The sequence below is a fragment of the Pipistrellus hanaki genome (assembly GCF_964339955.1).
Source record: "Pipistrellus hanaki genome assembly, chromosome: 3".
Taxonomy (NCBI): Eukaryota; Metazoa; Chordata; class Mammalia; order Chiroptera; family Vespertilionidae; genus Pipistrellus; species Pipistrellus hanaki.
The window spans coordinates 151480354-151501254 of NC_140505.1; the positions used below are offsets into that span (position 1 = coordinate 151480354).

The 20901-nt window shown below is 39.8% G+C and overlaps 1 protein-coding gene across 1 annotated transcript in view; it reads left to right on the plus strand.

Moving 5' to 3' along the window:
- Positions 1-20901, plus strand: part of SLC2A13 (solute carrier family 2 member 13) — a 263372-nt gene that overhangs the window by 202854 nt on the left and 39617 nt on the right. The window contains exon 7 of the mRNA XM_084877877.1: positions 14843-14968. Coding sequence (XP_084734003.1) covers positions 14843-14968 — 126 coding nt within the window. The remainder of the gene's footprint in view (positions 1-14842; positions 14969-20901) is intronic.

Genomic DNA, 20901 nt, shown 5'->3' on the forward strand with positions numbered 1-20901 from the left:
AATTATAACCTGGTATGGTCTGAAGCTATCCATGGGGTGCCCTGGTTTTGGGGCCACCCAGCAGGAGCTACAGAGGAATATACAGATGGCTGCTATTTGCTATAGGTATTGGGCTTGGAAGTACTCAGTTTTTGTGGAAACTTATTACTCCTTGGGAATTAACATTGATGTCTATGTCAGTTCTGGTAATTTTATCCTAGAACATATTTTTTAATGATATAATTATCAACATCATAAAGTCATTGCAAGTAGCCCAGTTGAGAGTTAATTTCTGAAAGATCTTTCTAATCCTTCCTTTTCTTTGATATTGGCTTTTATATTACAAATGCATACTGATTAGTCTTATCAACTCAAGAATAAAAATTGTTTCATAGGAAGAACTTATATGCATTTTCTAATTCACCCATTTTGAAATCAAAGGACATATTTTTTATTTAATTGGTTAGTATTTAACATTTAACTTTGGCTTGATTTTTTTCATTTTTATCATTTTATGATTGTTATATGACTATGTCAATAAATATCTTCACAAAAGTTCAGTGTAAAATAATAAACAGTTGAAATTTAAGAAAGCAATTCACCCCAAAAAAATTAATGTAGACCTATGTAATCAAATTTGGCAAGAATATGTATCATCCTAATTCATATATGCTATACAGTTGTGTACAGTCCTGTGCATAAACAAAGACAGATGAATGTATAAATTCATGGCCATTAGCATGAACTAACATTGACACAGATACAAATTCTTTGTTATATTTGTTTTCATCTGTGTGTGTGTGTGTGTGTGTGTGTGTGTGTGTGTTTTGGCTTGCCATATGTGATAAGAATAAACTTCAGAACTCTCAACATGCTAAATTAATATTCCTTCTCTTTGTATTTGGAATTCCAACATGTGTGCCAAAGTAGTATTCCACTCTATGTCTCTTACATGAATTGACTGGTCAGTGCAGTTGCAGAATTACAAAAGGAGTTAGACCACTGTGTGTGTGTGTGTGTGTATATTCTGTTTCTTTTTTCATTTAATACCTAGATTGTTGACAAGTATACCAGTTCAATAGAGGAACTCATTGTTTTAAAGAGCCATTCATCTAATTATGTTTTAAAACTAATAACTCCTTTTTAGTTCCTGTAACTACCCATTACCAAATCCATTGACTCCTGGGATGTTATGGAAAGTTTCCCAAAGCTGGGCAGCAAGGAGCTGGTTGGAGTTAGACCAGAGCAGGGGAAGACAGCATTCCAGACAGATAGGGTAGCATGTGTATAGACACAAGACGAAGCTTAATATTTTCTAGTCACTGCAGGTATATGATATTCTCTGGTTTCAGATACTCAGCTTCACAGAATCCATATTTTTCTTACATTAAACTGTGTGCCTTCTATGCCTAATTTATTTTTCAGATGACCTGAGGAACGGTCATTTCTAACTCTGTCATGAAGGCACAGGCAGTAAGAGAAGGCTATGGAGGCGGAGGGTTCTCACGCATGTGTGGGATGGGTCTCTAGCTCTGAGGGTCTGAAAATGTCTCCTGTCCCTTTCTCTTTCTCCCTTTTCTGGGCAGAGGGGGATTGCTTACCATCCCAGTGGTCATCCATTCCCAGAGCCTGACCTCCACTAGACAGACGGACATGTGGCCAGCCTCACTGAGTGTGTACAGAGAGAGGCCACGCCCCGCCCCGTGGTGGCCTGTGCTGTGGTGGCTGGGAGGACAGAGGCTCCATCTCCAGCTCACACACACACCCCCTCACCCCCATGTCCTTCCATAGCTCTGCTCCAGGCGTCTGTTCCAGCTGGTTCACAAGTTGAAAGAGCAGGGCTTTCCTGCCGCTTCCTTCCCTGTGGCAGAGGGGCGGATGCTCCGGAAAGAAGACCCTGGATCCATGCCCGTGGTCCCAGGGGAGGCTCCTGTGGTAGCTCCTCTTTGGGCAGACGCCTCTCTCACTCCCACATGTTGAATGTGGGGAAAATTTTGAGAAAACAGATACTGCCTATAATTCCATTCAGGAAACATGGGATGAGCTCTATATAGAGGTAGGAGATGGCAAGAAATAAACCTAAGTACATGTGGGCAATTTAATGATAAGAAGTCATGTGTACCAGTAATAAGGATTTTGAACTCCTTATTAACAGGGAAGCTGTTAAGAAGACTGTCCTCATCAGATTTGTACTTTACAAAAATGACCGTGGCAGCAGAGTGGAGAAAGTAGAAGAGCAAACCTTTAAGAGTCTTAAATTGAGGCCTAAGGTGGGGGGATGGGATGCCTCAGGTCTTGGTGACTAGAATGACTTATCACTGCCCGGGTTTTATTGGTTGTCTTTCCAAACAGAAATTTGTATCTGAAAGCAGGCATCATGTTTCCTCTCTTTCCTCATTTCCTCTCTGCTTACCTAGCAACTAACATCATGTCTTATGTAAGGTTTCCTAATTTAGCCACGTACTGAGGCCTGATGTGCGTGTGACTGTATGTTTTGCTCTGTACCTGCAATGATTATATAAACTCATTTGGAAATTCAGTAAGAGAGTTTTCTGTCAATCTGAGGCCATGCCTGAGCTAATGGAAGGTTCTCATACAAGTCCCTGGAGGTACCCTGTAAACCACTCTCAGGCCTGCTGATGATAATCCATTTCCATCTGATGAAATCCTTGCATTCGGCTTTCAGCACATGTCTATTTAGTTCTGATAAAACTCCATTTGAATTAAATTATCAAGGAAGATACGGAAAGACACAAGAATCTAGAGATCTTAAACTGCAGAACTAAAGTAAAATTATGCATACTATACCAAAAACAGAAGGAAAATGCCCCTCTGAGAAAATATCTCTTTAAAAAAACATCAGAACCTCGAAGCCCAAGCAGGAGAAAATAAAAAAGGAGGACAAAGGCCATGCAATTCTGAAAGTAATTGAAGCTCTACAAGATCTTCAAAGCTTAAAGTATTAAAAGAGAAAAGCAACAAATTGAACATATTATCAGGAAAGGCTAAGGAATTTACAGATAAATGAAACTCAAATAAGCATGAATCTGTGAGACTCCAAGGAAGACAAACTCAGTAATTATCCTGTCAGAGAGAAATTGGAGCAACAGAAATTGTAACACTAGAGAAAGACGTTTCACTGCTCAGTTACCCAATAAGGAAGAGACACAAAGGAGCAATTTACCTCCTCACTCAGAGATGTACTGAGGTCAGTTAGATACAGGCATGAACACATCAAAAAGCAATTGCAAAACAAAATAACCTGGACGAGCTGGAGCACTCGCCATCATTGTTACTGAGCTCAAGTCTCACAAATGAGAGGCGGTGCCCAGCCACAGAAACACAGCTTTTCAGGTCGCCTTTCATGGTGTCCATGTAACTTGAAGGAACCAGTGGGTTTGCTAAATGTCCCCTTCCCCACATTGACTGAGGTGCTGTGGAAAATCAGTGTTACCAATATACAACCATAGGTACACAGACACACTGTTAGGAACTCTTTTCTACTTTTCATTTCATTCATTGGACCTACATTCGTGAATACTAACCATTTACCAGCTCTTGTGCCAGCTGTTAATGAAACAAAGCATGAGAAATAGCCCTTGTCAGAAGTTGGCAATATCTAAAAATAGCTTGTATTTACCTCTTGAACTCACACTCAGGTCTCATATCTTTAAAGAGATATTGGGACTTGAGTAGAAGCTGACAATTTCAGGGTAGTTACAAATGAGAAAAAATATTTTTTAAGCATTTGAGAAAAATATTCTTGTATCAGGAATTGGTTTTGGCATATACAGCAGACGAACCCAGAATAACTGACTTACACAAGAAAGAAGTTTCATTCTCATCAACACTAATAAAAGAGAAATATGCAAATTGACTGTACCTCTGTGACACTAGCCAATCAGGAGTGAGTATGAAAATTAACCCAACAAAGATGGCAGGTTAATTTGCATATGCAGGTTCTGAGCAGCTGGGCGAGACAGGGCACCTGCTATGAGGGGGAGGGTGGGGGTCGGAGGAAGCTACAGGAGCAGTACTCTGGCCAAAGCGAAGGCGGAAGGCAGCAGCTGGAGCAAAGACCTGGGTCCTGGAGCCAGGGGAAGGAAGGCCTATTCTTGCACGAATCTTCATGCAATGGGCCTGTAGTATAAAATAAATTCAAAGGTAGGAACTTTGGAGCAGATGGGCTAGATTTAGTATCATCAGGGATCCAGATTTCTGTCTTTCTGCTGTATCTATACCTCATCTATATTACTCTTCACAAGTTCATGAGGATGGCTGCAGAAGTCCACAATCATGTCTGCACCTGGCTGGGAGCATTGCTTCCCAGCTGAATCAGCCTCCTGGAGTCTTCTTGAAATTCCACACGGTAATTCCCATCATAGCCCCATGGCCATATCTAGTTATAATGGAGACTGGGAAATATATTCTTCTATTTAGTGATTGAGAGAGGAATGGGAGACCACAGTGTTCCCAGTTAAAGGTTAGAATTCTCTCAACAAAGGAAGAAGTAAAGAATGGATATAGGGACAGTCTACTAGCCTGGTTTGCCCCAACCACAGAGACAGGCAATCTGTTAGGTTTATGGGACGTGTGTGAGTGGCTCTGCCTAGCAGCAGAAAGGAGGAGTTAGTTGATCAAATAGAGCCCTATCTCCTTTCATGATTCAGTTCTTTTAAAAGTGATTAGAAGTCTAAGGTGAACTTTCAAGGTGGCAAGGAATATGGCCTTCTTAAATAATTTACCTCCAGCTTTGAAAAGGAGAAAGAATCTTTAAAATCTTTTGTCCTATTTCTTTGGCCTTGTAAACCAGTTAAATAACTGCCCTTAGTCATGTTTGTTCATCTGTTCAAATGGAGTACTAGTTATGTCAGCCACCATTTATTGCATAGTCACCATTGTACCAACCACAGTATGAGAGCTTTATATGGATTCTCTCTTTTATCCCTCAGCACAACTGTGGTAGGTGCTCTTATTACCCCCATTTTACCAATTGTGTTGAGGCTTAAAGGAGGTTAAGTCAATTTTAGAGAATGGTGTGGCTTAGTAGGCAATTGTACTGATCTTTACTTAAGAACCCAGCTCTTGACCACTCTTCATTCTGAAATTTACTAATCAAGCTGTGGACACTTGTGCTGTCCAGAGAGGGTACACTACCCTTTGGGAAGTGGGCAATAATTATTTACAATGAAAGGCAGTGGGTTTGAAAATATCTATGTTGCTGTGTTTTTAGTTATTCAGAGAAATTGAGATTTCTAAGGAATCTTTTTTGTGAATTGAAGTTTATTTGGGACTTGAAGATTATTATTATTATTATTATTATTATTATTGCTCATTCACTTTTATTTACCTACTAGCAGCCTGATGAATGAAAATTCATGCACTGGAAGTGGGGGTTCCTTCAACCAGGCCTTCCCCCTCTCACAGGCCAGGAGTCCTCAGGGGTGGGAGGTGACCCGGCGATCAGGGGTAGGTGACGCCCTATCACACCTCTGCTGCTGCCACTGCCGGCAGCACAATCCTTGGCCATCCCTGGTTACCTGTGCCTCAGGCAGGCCATGGGTGGCTGGGCAGCCACCATCTGAGGTTTGCCTGCACCTCGGGCCAGCCCTGGACGATGGGCAGCTGCAATCCGAGGCTTGCCTGTGCCTCAGGCCAACCCTTGGTGACTGGGTGACTGAGCGGACTGGGGGACTCCGGAGGGAGGCATGTGGAGTGGCCAGACCCACCTACGGGCAGGCCCAGCTGTGCTGCACACAGGGCTGAGGGGACTGGGCATTGCCATCTTGTGGCTGTGGGTGCTGCCTTCTTTGAGGGTGTGGCAGTCAATTAGCATATTCCCTCATTGGCTGTGGGTGCCGCCATCTGCAACAGCATGAGGGTCAATTAGCATATTCCCTCTTTATTAGATAGGATATTTACTCAGAAAATTTTTTCAGTCATTTTAAGGAACAACATAAAGCAGCTTTGATATAAAAGCACATGTTTAACATACTGTAAAGTCATTCTGATATATTTAAAACTATTCACCACCTTGGGTTTTCTTAGAGCCAAATGATCTTAACCACATAACTTTGTATCTGATCCAAGTTAAAAAATGCATATATCTGATCCAAGTTAAATTGTGGTTTTTATTTTGCTTTGTTCATTTTGGTATGAGTTGTTTTTAAGGCCTTTGTTACACAGATTGATGGATGTGGGAAAAGTAATATAAGACAAGAAGCAAACATAGATGAGATGCACTTACGAAGAAATACCCTTTACGCAAATTAGATTATAACCGAACACTAAGAGGCAGAAATGAACACCATGAAAGCTGTTCTCTTCTTTGCCTCCTCCTCAAGTTGTGGAGATGAGTTATATATGTGGATCTGACTATTCTCCTTAAAGAGAAAAATCCATGCGCTGATGCTAGTATTTTGACCCTGCCCCACCCAGGTATCACTTTACTGATTCCTGTTGGTTTCATCCACCTTGAATTATTTTGAGTGTCGTGAAATCCTGTCAGTGGGGTAGGTTCTAGTTGTCAGAGCACATTACTACATGACACAGAGGCACAGGCATCAGAGGACAGGATGCTGTGCAGGGAGATGACTTCCACGCTATCGCGCTTCATCTTTATCGCACAGCACAGCTTCCAAATCAGGCATCTTTCTGTGGCTCTGGGGGCTGATTGTTTCTCTCACTCCCCAAGCAAAACTACTTTGTCCTTCACATTCACACATTTCATTTCCTATGGAAATGGAAAGCCCTCCAAGTAACCAAGGAAGAGCTGATAAGCAAAGCTGTTTACACCAAGATGGGTTTTTTCTTTTGATTTTGTTCTCTCTGTGGGAAGCACTTTCACTCTGATAAGCACAGTGCTGAGGGTTAGAGGGTTTGAGGAAAAGTATAACACAGACTTGGTCATCAAATTTCTTTCTTTGTGCTTAAGGAGATACTTGGTCCCACTTACAAAGAGAACAGTTGGTTATCAAAGCAAACGAACCAACAAAAACAGGTCCCCAAAGAGGCAATTTTAAGAAGTATTTACATAGCTAGTTTAAAAAAAACAAAAAAAGCAAACAAAAAACAAAAACCTAAGAAGTTCTCACTTTAAAGCAACCTATTTTTTTGTTGTTGTTGTTGACATAAAATATATTTTAAAGTCAGTGTGACTGTGCATTCACCAAGAACACAGGTACTATATGTACATTCAAATTTGAATTTGTGATTCTCTGAAGGGAAAAGTTTGATTAACCCAGAATACAAATTGATTCCCATTCCCAAATTTATAAACTGTAAATCATTTGTAAATACGTACCAGGTGGGTTGCTGTAATATTTCTTTTTGGTCTTAAAAGTCATGGATTTAGGTGAGTGCATACTAAAATCCAGCACAGTCTTTTCATTCAGTTGTTCTGGGTAGCAGTATTTTTAAAAGCTTATTTTGGTGGAGGCAGAATCCCCATAATTTTTCAACGGAAGATTAACTACTTAAGAAAATAAGTAAAATTTTCCTTCCTCACTTCCTCGCTTTTATTTTATCCTGTCAAATGACGAATTAATTTCCGAAGTCCATGAAAGACTCAGACCCAGAGCTGTATTCATGCCTCACTTGCCTCTCTTGGTCCACTTGAAGGAGCATTGAAATCCAAGTGCATGACTTAGGATCCAAATGTGTTGACGATAATTTGGTCCTTGTGGACACTGAAAACAAATGGCTTCAGTGACAGATACCTTGCTTTCTAAATGGTGTGTTTATATTTTGTGTGTTAAACATAAAGATTATCTTTTCTAAAACGGATACCCTGAATTGCTTTTAAACTTACACTTTCTAATTCTGAAAAGTTTCAGAACAGGGAACACAGTATTTGTGGCCATCATTTCTATGTAGCGAAAGATAATGCATGAGCTCCTCACTTTTAAAAAAATTACTGTTAATATTTTAAAAGTTCAGTGCTTTTAAACAAAGCAAGTGTCCCTCAGTGCAGTGCTCAAGTTAAACTTTGTTGTTACTGTGATCCAAACTGTCTACCTACCCTGTGTCTTGGCATATCAGAAAGTACTCAATATGTAGAAGTTAGCGTTAGGAGCACTACATAGAACAGTGTTTTTCAACCTTTTTTGGGCAAAGGCACACTTGTTTCATGAAAAAAATCACGAGGCACACCACCATTAGAAAATGTTAAAAAATTTAACTCTGTGCCTATATTGACTATATATATAAAGTAATTCTCTTGAATAGGAATCAAATAAACACAAAGAAAGTATTTTATAATTACTTTATTATGAAATATTAAGTAAACAAAATAGTGAAAAATTATAAAATTCTTGTCTTGTCTGCACCTACGGCACACCAGCGGTTGAAAAACGCTGACATAGAAATCAGCAACTCATATCAGGTAATGTGATTAGCTCAATGCACACTGCAGGAGTGTGTAGTATACAGCTTTTTAGGGACACATCGGTATTTATACAAGTACAGTCACAGAGACATAAAATAAGGCTTATATAAAAGTTTTCTCATGGTGATGATGAGCCTCAAACAAAATCATGTCCATGCATTATTTTTATTTGTTATTATTTTTGGTAAAGCTCTGTGACTTACATATAAATTGTTGCCCAGTTGGTGTGGCTGAGTGGTTGACCTATGAACCAAGAAGTCACAGTTCGATTCCTAGTCAGGGAATATGCCCGGGTTGTGGGCTCAATTCCCAGTAAACGATGTGCGGGAGGCAGCCCATCAATGATTCTCTTTCATCATTGATATTTCTATCTATCTCTCCCTTTCCCTTCCTCTCTGAAATCAATAAAAATATTTTTTAAGAATTATGTCAACAGTGAGGCTTGTGGTAAAACTAACCCTCCAAAATCCTCTTCGTATCTACAACTACTAATGGATTTGGCCTATTGGTAAATCTAAAAATTCCAATTCTAGTATTTATTTCCTGTCTCTTCATCAATGAATAATATATACTACCACCAAGGAAGATCAATTACTGTTGTTGTTCTTCTTGTAAAGTGGCATGTTGCATACTAATTGTTTTGTATTCGGGTACCTATGTTTTGATTACTAAAATGTATTATAAATCTGATTTTAATCTCAATTATTAGACTGAAAAGATTGTATATAAATGTGTGTATATCTATAATATACATTTACCTGCCTAAATACACATGTCTACATATATCAACATATACATGAACATGTCATCCTGTATTTGCAAAGTTTGTTTTTCACAATGTTGATCAAAGGTCCATGTCGTATAATATGAAAACACTTAGCCTTGTTGATGATGACAGACTTGGCAGAGAGAGCTCTGTTCTCTCTCTCCTTTAGAGAAATAAACTAAGAACTTATTTTAAAAGGATTAGACAATGAAAGAAAGAAAGAAAGAAAGAAAAAGAAAGAAAGAAAGAAAGAAAGAAAGAAAGAAAGAAAGAAAGAAAGAAAGAAAGAAAAAGAAAGAAAGAAAGAAAGAAAGGAAAGAAGAAAGAAAGAAAAGAAACCTGTTCTGACAAACAGGCTAAATTTGCCCTATCTAATAGGGCCAAAGAGCAAAAGCCCATGCTTGCTTTCAGTGTGCCTGCCTCGCTGCCATGAATTATTTTTTGCCTCTAACTCAGGAATCCATTGTATTTTTAGCCTCAGTTTCTAAGGGGAAGAGATGAGAAATATGACTATGTTCCAGGTGGCTTCAGACGGTTGTGTATGGGTTGGATCAGAAAGCCATGAATTCTATGGAACAATTCACAGTTTAAGTCAAGCCTCAATTCTTTGATCTCATTGGACCAAGATGTGGGGAACATTAGTGGAACAATAGAAAGAACTGCCAAACCTGCTGTCTAGATAACTGATGTTCATCTCTTTACTTATTCAGCAGGTCTGTATTGAACACATACCTATCGGGAAACATGGAAATCACTGGGGATAAAATATGTATAAGTGATGCATCTAATTGTGCTGGGGTCAGGAAGTTTCACAGAGGAGCTGCTGTCCTATAGGAGTCTTGAAGCAAACGTGTAGGGAAACAAAGGTGGGAAGTAATAATGCAGAGTAATCAATAAGAGGGGAAACATCAAAGCTGGTCATGTGCTGAATCCTGTAGTTTGTATGGCCTGGCTGGAGCCCAGGCACCTGGGAAGAAATGGCAAGAAACCATGGACAAGATGAAAGGGGGTGAGATTGCGTTTTAATAAGGAACAGGATCTTCACCCTGCAGGCCATAGAACCCTGCTGCAGGATTGAAATGGAAGAGAAACCTGAAAAAGTTAGATTTAAGGAAATATAGAGGAGGAAGGGGAGGGAGAAGAAGCAGGAGGACTCATCAGAAGACTGTTGGGAGAGTTCAGGTGAAAGGTGGCAAGTTTAAGTCAGAGTTCAGGTGAAAAAAAGAATAAGAATAGTGAGTAGAGGAGCTGCCCACACTGTGAGATAGACTTGCTGTTGTTGTGCTATTTAAATATGAGTGATCTCACACGCTCAGGTCTTCAAATTGTGAGACACAAAAGTACAGCAGGTTTGACAGGAAAGTCAAAGATTGAGCTTTAGCTGTGTTGAGTGTGAGGTGCTGGTGAAACATCCATAAAATGAAGCCTCTGGAAATACGGGTCTGGCCCTTATGGAAGAGAAACAAACGGGAGAAATGGGTCACATGGTCTCAGTGTATGGATGATAGTGAGGGTCATGTGAGGTCAGTGTTTCCCATAAAAGTGTACAGAGCGATGAAGGGTTGCCCAGAACAGAACCATAGTAGAAAGAACCAAGTGGAGAAAGGAAACACTAAGATGCGGCCGGTGGAGAGACCATAGAGGAAGTAGTGTCAAGGGGTGAGAAGATTTTAGTGGAGAGGAAAAGATTATAGGGAATTTCATCACAGAATGATAAACTAAGATTCGGAAAGAAAAGTGCCCAGAGTTAACAGGGAGAAGATCCTACAGTCTCTGTGAGGGAGCTTCAGGAGAGTGGTGAAGCATGACTTGCTTCATGAGCCAATAGATCCCTGCTTTAAACACACACACACACACACACACACACACACACACACACACACACACACATATATATATATATATATATATATATATATATATATATATATATATAATTCAGAGATGGGGGGGAGAGGAAGAGATAGAGACAGAGAGAAAAACATCAATGATGAAAGAGAAGCATTGATTGGCTGCCTCCTGCACTCCCCACACTTGGGATTGAGCCCGCAACCTGGACTGATAATCGAACTGGGACCTCCTGGTTAATAGGTTGACGCTCAACCACCGAGCCACGCCGGCTGGGTGATCCCCTACTTTTTAATTTCCAACCACTTCAGTCCCCCAGAAATTTTTAAAAAAAAATAATTATCAGGAGTTCTCTATTTACACAGTCCAGGTGGAGAGAGGGAGTCACTTGCCGTCTACCTTCTGGCTGAGAGAGAGGGCAGGTGTCCCGGTGTCCTTGGCAGTGCTCATGTAGAAATCAGGTCTATAGGCGGCAACAAGCAAGGCAGGCTGTCCCCAGGAAGGGCGTCCTCTGGTAAACTGGATTCCAAGTCCCCTGCTGCAGGCAGCAGAACAATCAGGAGTGAGGGGGGAGTAAAGAGGAAGGGAGTTCGGAAGAGCTGTCACAGGAAACAGGGACATCACTGAAGTAGAAGGAATGTGTGAGTGAACACAGTTGCCCACCGAGAATGAACGTGAACCTGTGGCCACGTTCTTAAAGCAGAGGCTCTATTGGCTCTGGCTGCCTAGGCTAGTCAGGCCTCACCTCCAGTGCACGGATCATCCTGACCTGCACTGGCCACCACTGATCTGAAATCCAGGCCACAGCAGAGACAGGCACTGTAAAGACCACACACTGTTCCTGATGCTCCGTGTCATTAGGTTTAATGAGACACAATTAAAAACAAGTGGACCGCTTCCTAGAGAGCCGGGTTCATACTCGACTTCACAGAGCAGGAATTAAAACGGTTCTGAATTAACCCAAATCAATGCCTAAAGGATTTTTCTCAGGAGAAAGAAGAAGGCACATTCGGTTGACGTCCTGGGTGCCACGTGAAACATGTAAACAATCGATTAAAGGAAAACAGGCCCCCCTTGCTTGGCCTTAGACACTGAGCTGCCTTTCATTGGAAGCATTTTAAAATTCTTGAGCCAGTTCTTTTTCTTAATATGGAAATACTTACGTTCCTCTCTTTTTGAAAAGAAAAGACGGAGATGGAAAAGTGAAGTCTTTCCTCCCTTCAGCCAGCAAGTTGGCTTTGTTCTGATTGTAGTTATGTCTGGATGAGGTGTTTTCACGTCTCCTGTTGGGGTTTCTAGATGCTGTGCATTCCATTCCCCAGCAGTGTCATCCCACAGAAGAGCAGCCGCGGTGGCTGTGTAATCTCCCCCAGGGAGGAGAGATTGAGTTTCTTAAAACAGACCACATCCGAGAGCAGCAATGTGGGTCCTGGGCACAGTTACTTACCCAGATTCTCTCCACACGTTGCGATGTCCTTGTGCTCCGAGATCCTGCGGGATGTGATTGAAGAGAGGGCCCGCTCCTTCCGGGGCGCTTCTGTGTGGGCTTGCAGGAAATGGGCCCGTGCAGCTTACGTCTCTGAAAGCGAATTATCAAAATCACCGAGCAGTTCCATTCCGGTTGTGAGTGGAAGGTTTACAAACGGGAGCTGTAGCCTCTGGCAATTTAAAACCCTAGCTCCATCCCAAAGACCCTCCGACACTGAGTTTTACCTTCTTTGTATTTCATCTTAAAAATGACTCGGCTCTTCACCCCACCAACCCCCAACATTATTTTCTTTAAAAGGGCAAAACGAAACAGGCTTATGAACCTATAGTAATGCCTTGAATTATAGAACTCAGGTATTTGGCTTCTGTGATAAACCTGTTCGGGGGAATCTGGCCTACCGTGGGTGCTGCCGAGAGGGAGCTGGCACGTGTGCCTTTTCTCTTGGGTCCCCGAAGTCTGTGTTGCTAGCCAGCCAGTAAAGAACATGGTGACCTTGGCCATAGAGCTGTGCACAGAGCAAGGAGGAGGGCATCTCATCCCTGTTCTAAGTATTGGTCCGTTTGAAATGTAAAATAGTTTGTATTGATAGGGTAGAATCCCCATTGTATGTAATTCTTTCAGCAATTCCTTTTATAAAGCCTAGTGCCTTTGTAAATGCCTTCTTAATTTCTGTTGTAAATTTTGAGTTTCTTAAAACAGACCACACCAATCATTTCTGCCCTTGAAGTGAGAGTAATATTTGAAAGAAATTACAGTGTTATACTATGCTTTACAGTTTGTGTTTGTGGGAATTTAGAGTTGAGAGTGCATGCATTTCTGTCATTCCTGTCATGCAGCATCTGACAACCATTGTCAGATGGATCATGGGTGGAAAACTTGAAGTCCAGAAACGGGGACTCACCCCAAATCCTATGGTAGAAGGAGAATAAAAGGAGATAAATAACACCAGTCTACTTTTCTCAAAAATAGTTTTAATGTGTGCCTCAAACATTCTTAGGAACATTGATTTGGCACCAATATATTTAAATTCTTAGCTTTATATTTAGCAAAACTCGCATAAATTCATTAGGTCATGTTCAAGAACGCCTTAAAGAGCAAATCATGAATAAAAAATAGCCACTTCTAGAAGTTTTCCTGCCTTTAATGTCATTTGCTAAAGCCACAGTTGTGATAGGTGCTCTCTGTAAAAGGTCAATTAGCAGATTACTTAGGATAGTTAAAGTTTTGTGTTAACCTTCTAAATGTCAAGTCGAAGTTAGAAATGTTGATACGTTTGGGGAAATTTTGCCATAAAATCCTCTATATGATGAAAGAAACAATTCTAGGTTACAGATGAGGGTTGGAACACCACTTCCCAAACAGTGGGCCACTCCCTGGGTTGGCAAGGATTTGAACACTTTTTATTTTTATTTTTTTATTTTTATATATTTTATTGATTTCTCATAGAAAGGAAAGGAGAGGGATGGCGAGTTAGAAATATTGATGAGAGAGAATTATCGATCAGCTGCCTCCTGCACACCTTCCCTCCCCACCACCATTGGGGATGTGCCCACAACCCAGGTACATGCCCTTGACCAGAATCGAACCCGGGACCTTTCAGTCCACAGGCCGACGCTCTATTTACTGAGCCAAACCGGTTTCGGCTTGAACACTTTTTAATATTTGACCTCTTCAGTGAGTGACCCCTATGAACCAGTACGGAGGGGTCGTGTGGAGTAGGAAGAAGGACAGCTTTTCGCACTTTTTTAATATGGGAAAGGCTTGAGCCTGCACATAAGCTTCGGGGTAAATCCTGGGAGAGGTTTTAGGATAGAGAGAGAAGGAAATGGCCAGTGGAAGGAGGCACTGGTCCTGGTGAGGCCAGAGGGACTGAGATGAAAACCTGTGGCAGAGGGATGGTCCTTGAATACCCTTCTCAGAGCCTGGAGGAAAAGAGGTGAGTGTAAATGACCTTTGTTCACGTCTGAATTGGAAGTGGGAATATATATTGGAAAAACGTATTTTCAATTTAAAAAAAAAGATGTGTTACATGATGGAAACAAGAGAAATACGTGCTTTGGTATAATTTGGAACCAGTTGGCCTGGATGAAGATGGACCAGTCCATACTTTGGTAACAAATCTCAGTGGCTTAGAAAAGCATAGTTTATTTGCTGCAAGGTGACAGGTTCTTCTGCAGCCAGTGTCTCAGACCCAAGCCTCCCCCATCTCAAAGCGGGTTCCCAAGGTGCTGCGGGAGGTGGGGGAGAGATGGGAGAGGCCTCATCACGTGCCACTTCGCCCAAGCCAGTGTGATGGACCCAGACTGTGCAGAGTGGAAAACGCGGGGAGCACCAGTCATCTCTGCTAACACGGGTGTGTCTTTTCATCTTACAGTTACTGTAACGAGTGTATGTTGGACCCAGATTGCGGATTCTGCTACAGGATGAACAAATCCACCATCATTGACTCCTCCTGTGTTCCAGTGAATAAAGCATCGACAAGTGAGGCAGCCTGGGGCAGGTATGTCACTCCCTACACATGGTAAGAGTACACAGCAACATGTCACAAGGAGGCCTGTTCTTAAGCTTACAGAGTGATGATGCTTACCTTCCAGACTGCATTTCTTTTAAGCTGGTCTTTTTTGTAAACGGTCTTTCTTTAAAACTGATCTTTATAACTACAGAGTGTCCCCCAAAAATGTAGACACACTGTAAATGGTTATAAAGTCAGTGTTTATTAACATACAGTTCATTTTCAAAATTTAAAAGAATCTACAGAAATTGGTACTTTTGTGTCAGTGCCGGTTTTCAGACTGATGACTGTTCTGGTCCAGGCGCTGCTGATAACACAAAGCAGTGGAATGGCAAACGTCAAGAATCATTTCATTTGGTATCTGTGTGCCCGCAATTCGCCGACTGTTGTTGTTTCTCACTATAAACTTTACCTCTTATGTATCCCCATACAAGAAATAATAAAGCTTACTGGTACTTGAGGATTAATTTACTGTGTTCAAAGCTTGGTTTGGCTTCATCCATTGTTTCAAATCAGTTAAACCTGAAAAGGAGCGAAAAGTGAGTGAGTTGGCTGCTAAGGGATGTCTACATTTTTGGGATGGCCTGTACATCACTTTGCAGCAGATACTCATGAGCGTGGGTGCAAAACACTGTAGCAGCATGTTTCACAAACTCAGAGTAGAAGGCACTCCCACCTGGGCTTCAGGAGCCCAGATCTCAGACCCACCGCTGCCCTCCGAGAGCAGAGCTTGGACCTTGAGGCAGAGATCCTGTGTATTGTCAAGGCAGTTTTTCCCATTGCATATTTTTTAACTACCCCAATCATTTTCAGACTCCCGAACTTATGTGAAAGACAGAGATTGTCAAGTTAAAATGAATTAATGTCACTTTAAATTCTTCCATGGAACTCTTATTATCTTGGAGTACTTTCCTGAAAGTACTTAATGAAATTTAGAAAAATTAGGATAAAAGTTGGTGGTCACTGGCATGTAACAGTCTGGGAAGCTAACAATCCTTTTCTTTCCTTCTTTCTTTCTTTCTTTCTTTCTTTCTTTCTTTCTTTCTTTCTTTCTTTCTTTCTTTCTTTTTTTCTTCCTTCCTTCCTTCCTTCCTTCCTTCCTTCCTTCCTTCCTTCCTTCCTTCCTTTCTTTTTTTTTAAATATGTTTTTATTGATTTCAGAGACATGAAGTTAGAGGGAGAGAGAGAGATAGAAACATCAAGGATGAGAGAATCGTCGATCAGCTGTCACCTGTAAGCCCCCTACTGGGGATCGAGCTCACAACCCAGGCAAGAGCCTTGACCAGGAATGGAACTGTGACCTCCTGGTTCTTGGGTCAGTGCTCAACCACTGAGCCACACAGGCGGGGCTCAATATTTCTCTTTTTTACAGATCACATTGGTTTGTAGTAGGCAAATAAATGAAATATTTGTATACAACAAATAATCTCCACATTAATGAACTAATATTCACATCCATGGTCATAGAAAGCATATAAATATTCTTCAGCATGGCTTTAACCTCTTTTGCGTTTTAAATTGCGGTAAAGAGAATAATATGTCCTCATCCTATCTGCCTCATAGTACTGATGGAGGTAATGAAATCTGTAATGAAGTACTTGTATCTCCTAGAAGCTATAAAGTACAATGTGTCATTATTAATCATTACACTGTTACCATTAATCATTTTATAAGAGAATTACTCCAAGAAGTAGAAGTGAATTATATGGCAGAGAATGAAAATCCAGACCAAATTTTAAATTCACTAAATTACAAAGAAATATGTAAAAAAAATTATTCAATTATTTAAAATCAAAGCTTTAAAAGAGCTCCTTTTAGAAACACTCAGCATATAATTTGCATCAGCCAAGCTTCATTAGGGGGTTAATTGAGTGAATATTTCTGGATGTAATAGTTTTTAATTTTAACTCTATGATTCTTTTTCAGTAGAAAAAAACTGAAAGTTACTAGTCTAGAATTACAACATATTATGAAATCTGTGCACGTAGTTTCCTGTATTTCATAGAATTCACTTCTAAACTTAGAGAAATGTTGACTACTGGAATGCGAACCCTAAAATTAGACATTTCTCTTACTCTCAGAAGGTCTAGAGGTCAGAGGCTTTAAAATAGAGATTTTGTTGTTATTTTTTTTTTTTGCAAATAACAAAGTATATAACACTTTAGTAGAAATAGATATTTTTTGTTTCAATGTCTCTTTAGCATTTTATTTATATTTTGAACTATTATTCCTTGAGTGCACACACTACTAATGAAAAGTGAGGCACAGATAATACCTAAGCAGGAAAAATACAAATAACTAAATGCATTATGTAAAGACCTTTTATGTTTATAGAATCATCTTAGAAAAATCTTAAACTCTTTACTACAAAAAAAAAAAAAAATAGATTGTCTTTGCTAGAAAAAAACTAAAAAGGCAGGCTATGTTTACCATGAAAAAGTTTTAAGCCGAGACTGGTTTGGCTCAGTGGATAGAGTGTCGGCCTACAGACTGAAAGGTCCCAGGTTCGATTCCAGTCAAGGCATGTACCGTGGTTGCAGGCACATCCCCAGCAGGAGGTGTGGAGGAGGCAGCTGATAGATGTCTCTCTCTCATCGATGTTTCTAACTCTCTATCCTTCTCCTTTCTTCTCTGTAAAAAATCAATAAAATATATTTTTTTTAAAAAGTTTTAAGATAGAATATCTATTTGTAGTTAAATAGCGTTTACTATATTTTTCTTTATTAGTTAATTGATAGGTTTTATGCAAGTATCTAGAATGGAATTTTCAGGGAAAAATCTACCATTACCTTGGATTTACATCTGAAATATGCGATTTATAGATATTTCAGGGTCAAGTATTAAGGCAGTTCATAGTCATATAGCCTGACGTTAACTGTAGCTGTTTCCTGGAAAGACACCAGGTAGAATGGTAATACCATACATTCATGATGGAAATGGTATTATGATTTTCATAAACTCTGAATTGTTTTAACATAATGAAAACCATTTGCCTGTGTAATCAATTATATCTATGTTGTTGCATTTCAGTAAATTTTTAAAAAATCATTTAACTCTCTAAAGAAGATATGCATATGGTCAACAAGCACAAGTAAAACTGCTTAACATTGCTAATCATTAGGGAAATGCAAATTAAAGCTACAATGAGATAACATCTCATATCCAGTAGGATGGCTGCTGTCACACAAAAAAAATAAATAAATAAAATGAAATGAAAACTGTGGAGGATGTAGACAAATTAGAAAGTCTGTATAATGTTCATGGGATTATAAAATGGTAGAGCCACTACAAGTAAACAGGATGGCAGTTTTATAAAATCTTACAACTGAATTACATATCACCCAGCAATTCCATTCTGGGTAAATATCCACAAGAATGAAAAACAAGGTTTTAAAGAGACATTGGAATACCCATGTTCACAGCAACCCTATTGACAGTAGATGAAAAATGGAAGCAACCCTGTTACTCAGTGGGTGAATGGATAAACAAACTGTGGTTTTACATTTAATGACACATTCAGACTTAAAGGAAATAAATCTGGTGCATACTACATCATGGGGGAACCTTAAAGATAAAATGATAAGTAAAATAAGCCAGTTACAAAATGACAAATATCCTAAGCCTCCACCAGCATGAGGTGCCTAGAGTAGTCAAATTCATAGAGACGGAAGGAAGGGTGCCGGGTTTGGGGAATGTAGGGAGTTGTTTAGTGGGTATGGAGTTTGTTTTGGAAAATGAATTTAGTTTTAGAGATTGCTTGCTCTCCATTGTGAATATACTTTACACTATAGAACTGTACACTTAAATTTTTTAAATGGTTAGTGAGGATGGTAAATTTTGTGTTCTATGTATTTCACCACAATTAAAAATCAAAAGGGAAGCCCACTTAAAAATAATCTGGCATGCTTCTAGAAGATACAACACGGTGAGCTGATGGAAAATCTGCTCCTGCCTGTCACCCCATTTGTCCTGAATACATACCATGCAAAAACAGGTTTAGTTGGGAAATTAGAAAGAAACCTTAATGGGTTAAGAAGTCATAATAGAAAACAGAACATTAAAATCAATAACTGAAAAGAATCACACAAAGTTAGAACTAGAGCTGAGTTGGCCTGTAGAGTAAGCAGAGAATGGAAATTAAAATGAGAAGAAGAAAAAAAAACAATACAAAGCAAAGAAATACTAGAGAGAATCAAAAAAACTCAAGTTGTTTTCCTGGAGAAGATCGATATAACGGAGAAACCTCTGATGGTACTCTTTGAAGAAGAGAGAGAAGGCACAGATAAACAGTATTTAGAATAGAAGAAAAGCATGTGGAGTCAGATAGTAAAGATACTAAAAATAATAGGAGAATACTATTAATAATGTTGTGATGTATTTGAAAAGAGATTAAATGGACCATTTTATAGAAAAAAAATATAACTTTCTAAAAGCTGTTCAGCACCTCTGTGAAGTACGATTTTCACCCCCATTATACAGATGAAGACAGCGATGCATAGAGGATCCAAATGACATTCTCAAAGTCAAAGAGCCAGTAAGTCCACCAGTTTTAGGGGAACAACAATTGGGTAACAGAAAGGTACACATTTGAGAATCAGGTCATTTCAAATTTGAACTTACAATTGTCTTGTAAGTGGCGCTAGGACAAGAGCCTCTCTGAGCCTCATCCCTCATCTGTAAAAGGGCAATGATATTATTGATGTATTGAACAATCTTTTTTATGAAGACTAGATAAGAATGTATCTTAAGACTCCTGTAAAAATGTAATGCCCGGGCAAATGGATGCATGACATATCCTGTAGGAATTGCTGTTTTTCATAGATTTGTCAACAACACATTTCCTAGATTAGAATAAGCACTTCCTGCCAGACAAGTGCATTAGAACACGTTCTCCTGATCTTGTGTCTTTTCACCCACCTCCACATGGCCCATAGGGCTCTCTGGACACACAGACTCATAAATAATCTATTCTGGAACTTCAAACATCCTGACTCTTTAAAAGTGTTGTTAATGAGGGCTACTTTCTTAATGTGCTGACTCAGTATTTGTTTCCTCTAATGCAACAGTTCTGCTCTGTAATTAGACTCACTAAAATAGCTAGATAGACTTCCTACTTGGCAGTTCATTGTTCTGACTCACACTGAATGCCTGGTTTGTTGTGTTCATTCAGCAGCGCTATTTTTCTCAAAGCTGCACTCTCATATAGCACCACCCTATTCTCCCAGCATCTCACCCCTCTCCCTTCTACTCATCAACCCCTTGTGATCACCCTATAATACTCGATACAATTTCCCACCTCTGTGCCTTCCTTGTGCTTTGCTTCTATCAGGTCTAGTAATAATTAATGTCGTTTTTAAACATTGGTTTAAAATCTTGCTTGGCGTTGACTTATATTGACATAACCTTCAAACACGTGGTATCTACAGAACGTGTGAAGTGCAATTAACAAGTTTTGCTTGAAAAAGTTTGTGTTTGGTTTGGTTTTGTTGCAAAACTAAGGCTAAGAAGATGGCGGATGAAGAGCATATTCGGCACTGCATGCTTTATGAGTTCCAATTAGGAAGAAAAGCAAGTGAGGCTGCAAAAAACATCTGTAGTGCTCTTGGTCAAGATGCAGTTAGCGCCAGAAAATGCCAGCGTTGGTTTGAGAAATTTCGCGAGGGAAATTTTTCGTTAGATGACAAGAGTGGTCGAGGCCGTGTGTCCAATTTTGATCAAGAAGCTCTTCAAGCTCTTTTGGTGCAAAATCCTCAAATTACCCAACAAGAGCTTGTGACAACTTTAAATTGTTCACAAAAAACAATTTCCAATCAATTGCGTGCACTTGGCAAAGTCCAAAAGTTTGAAAAATGGGTTCCTCATGAGTTGACCGACAACAACCATAATCAAAGAGTCACAATTTGCAGTTCGCTCCTCTCTTG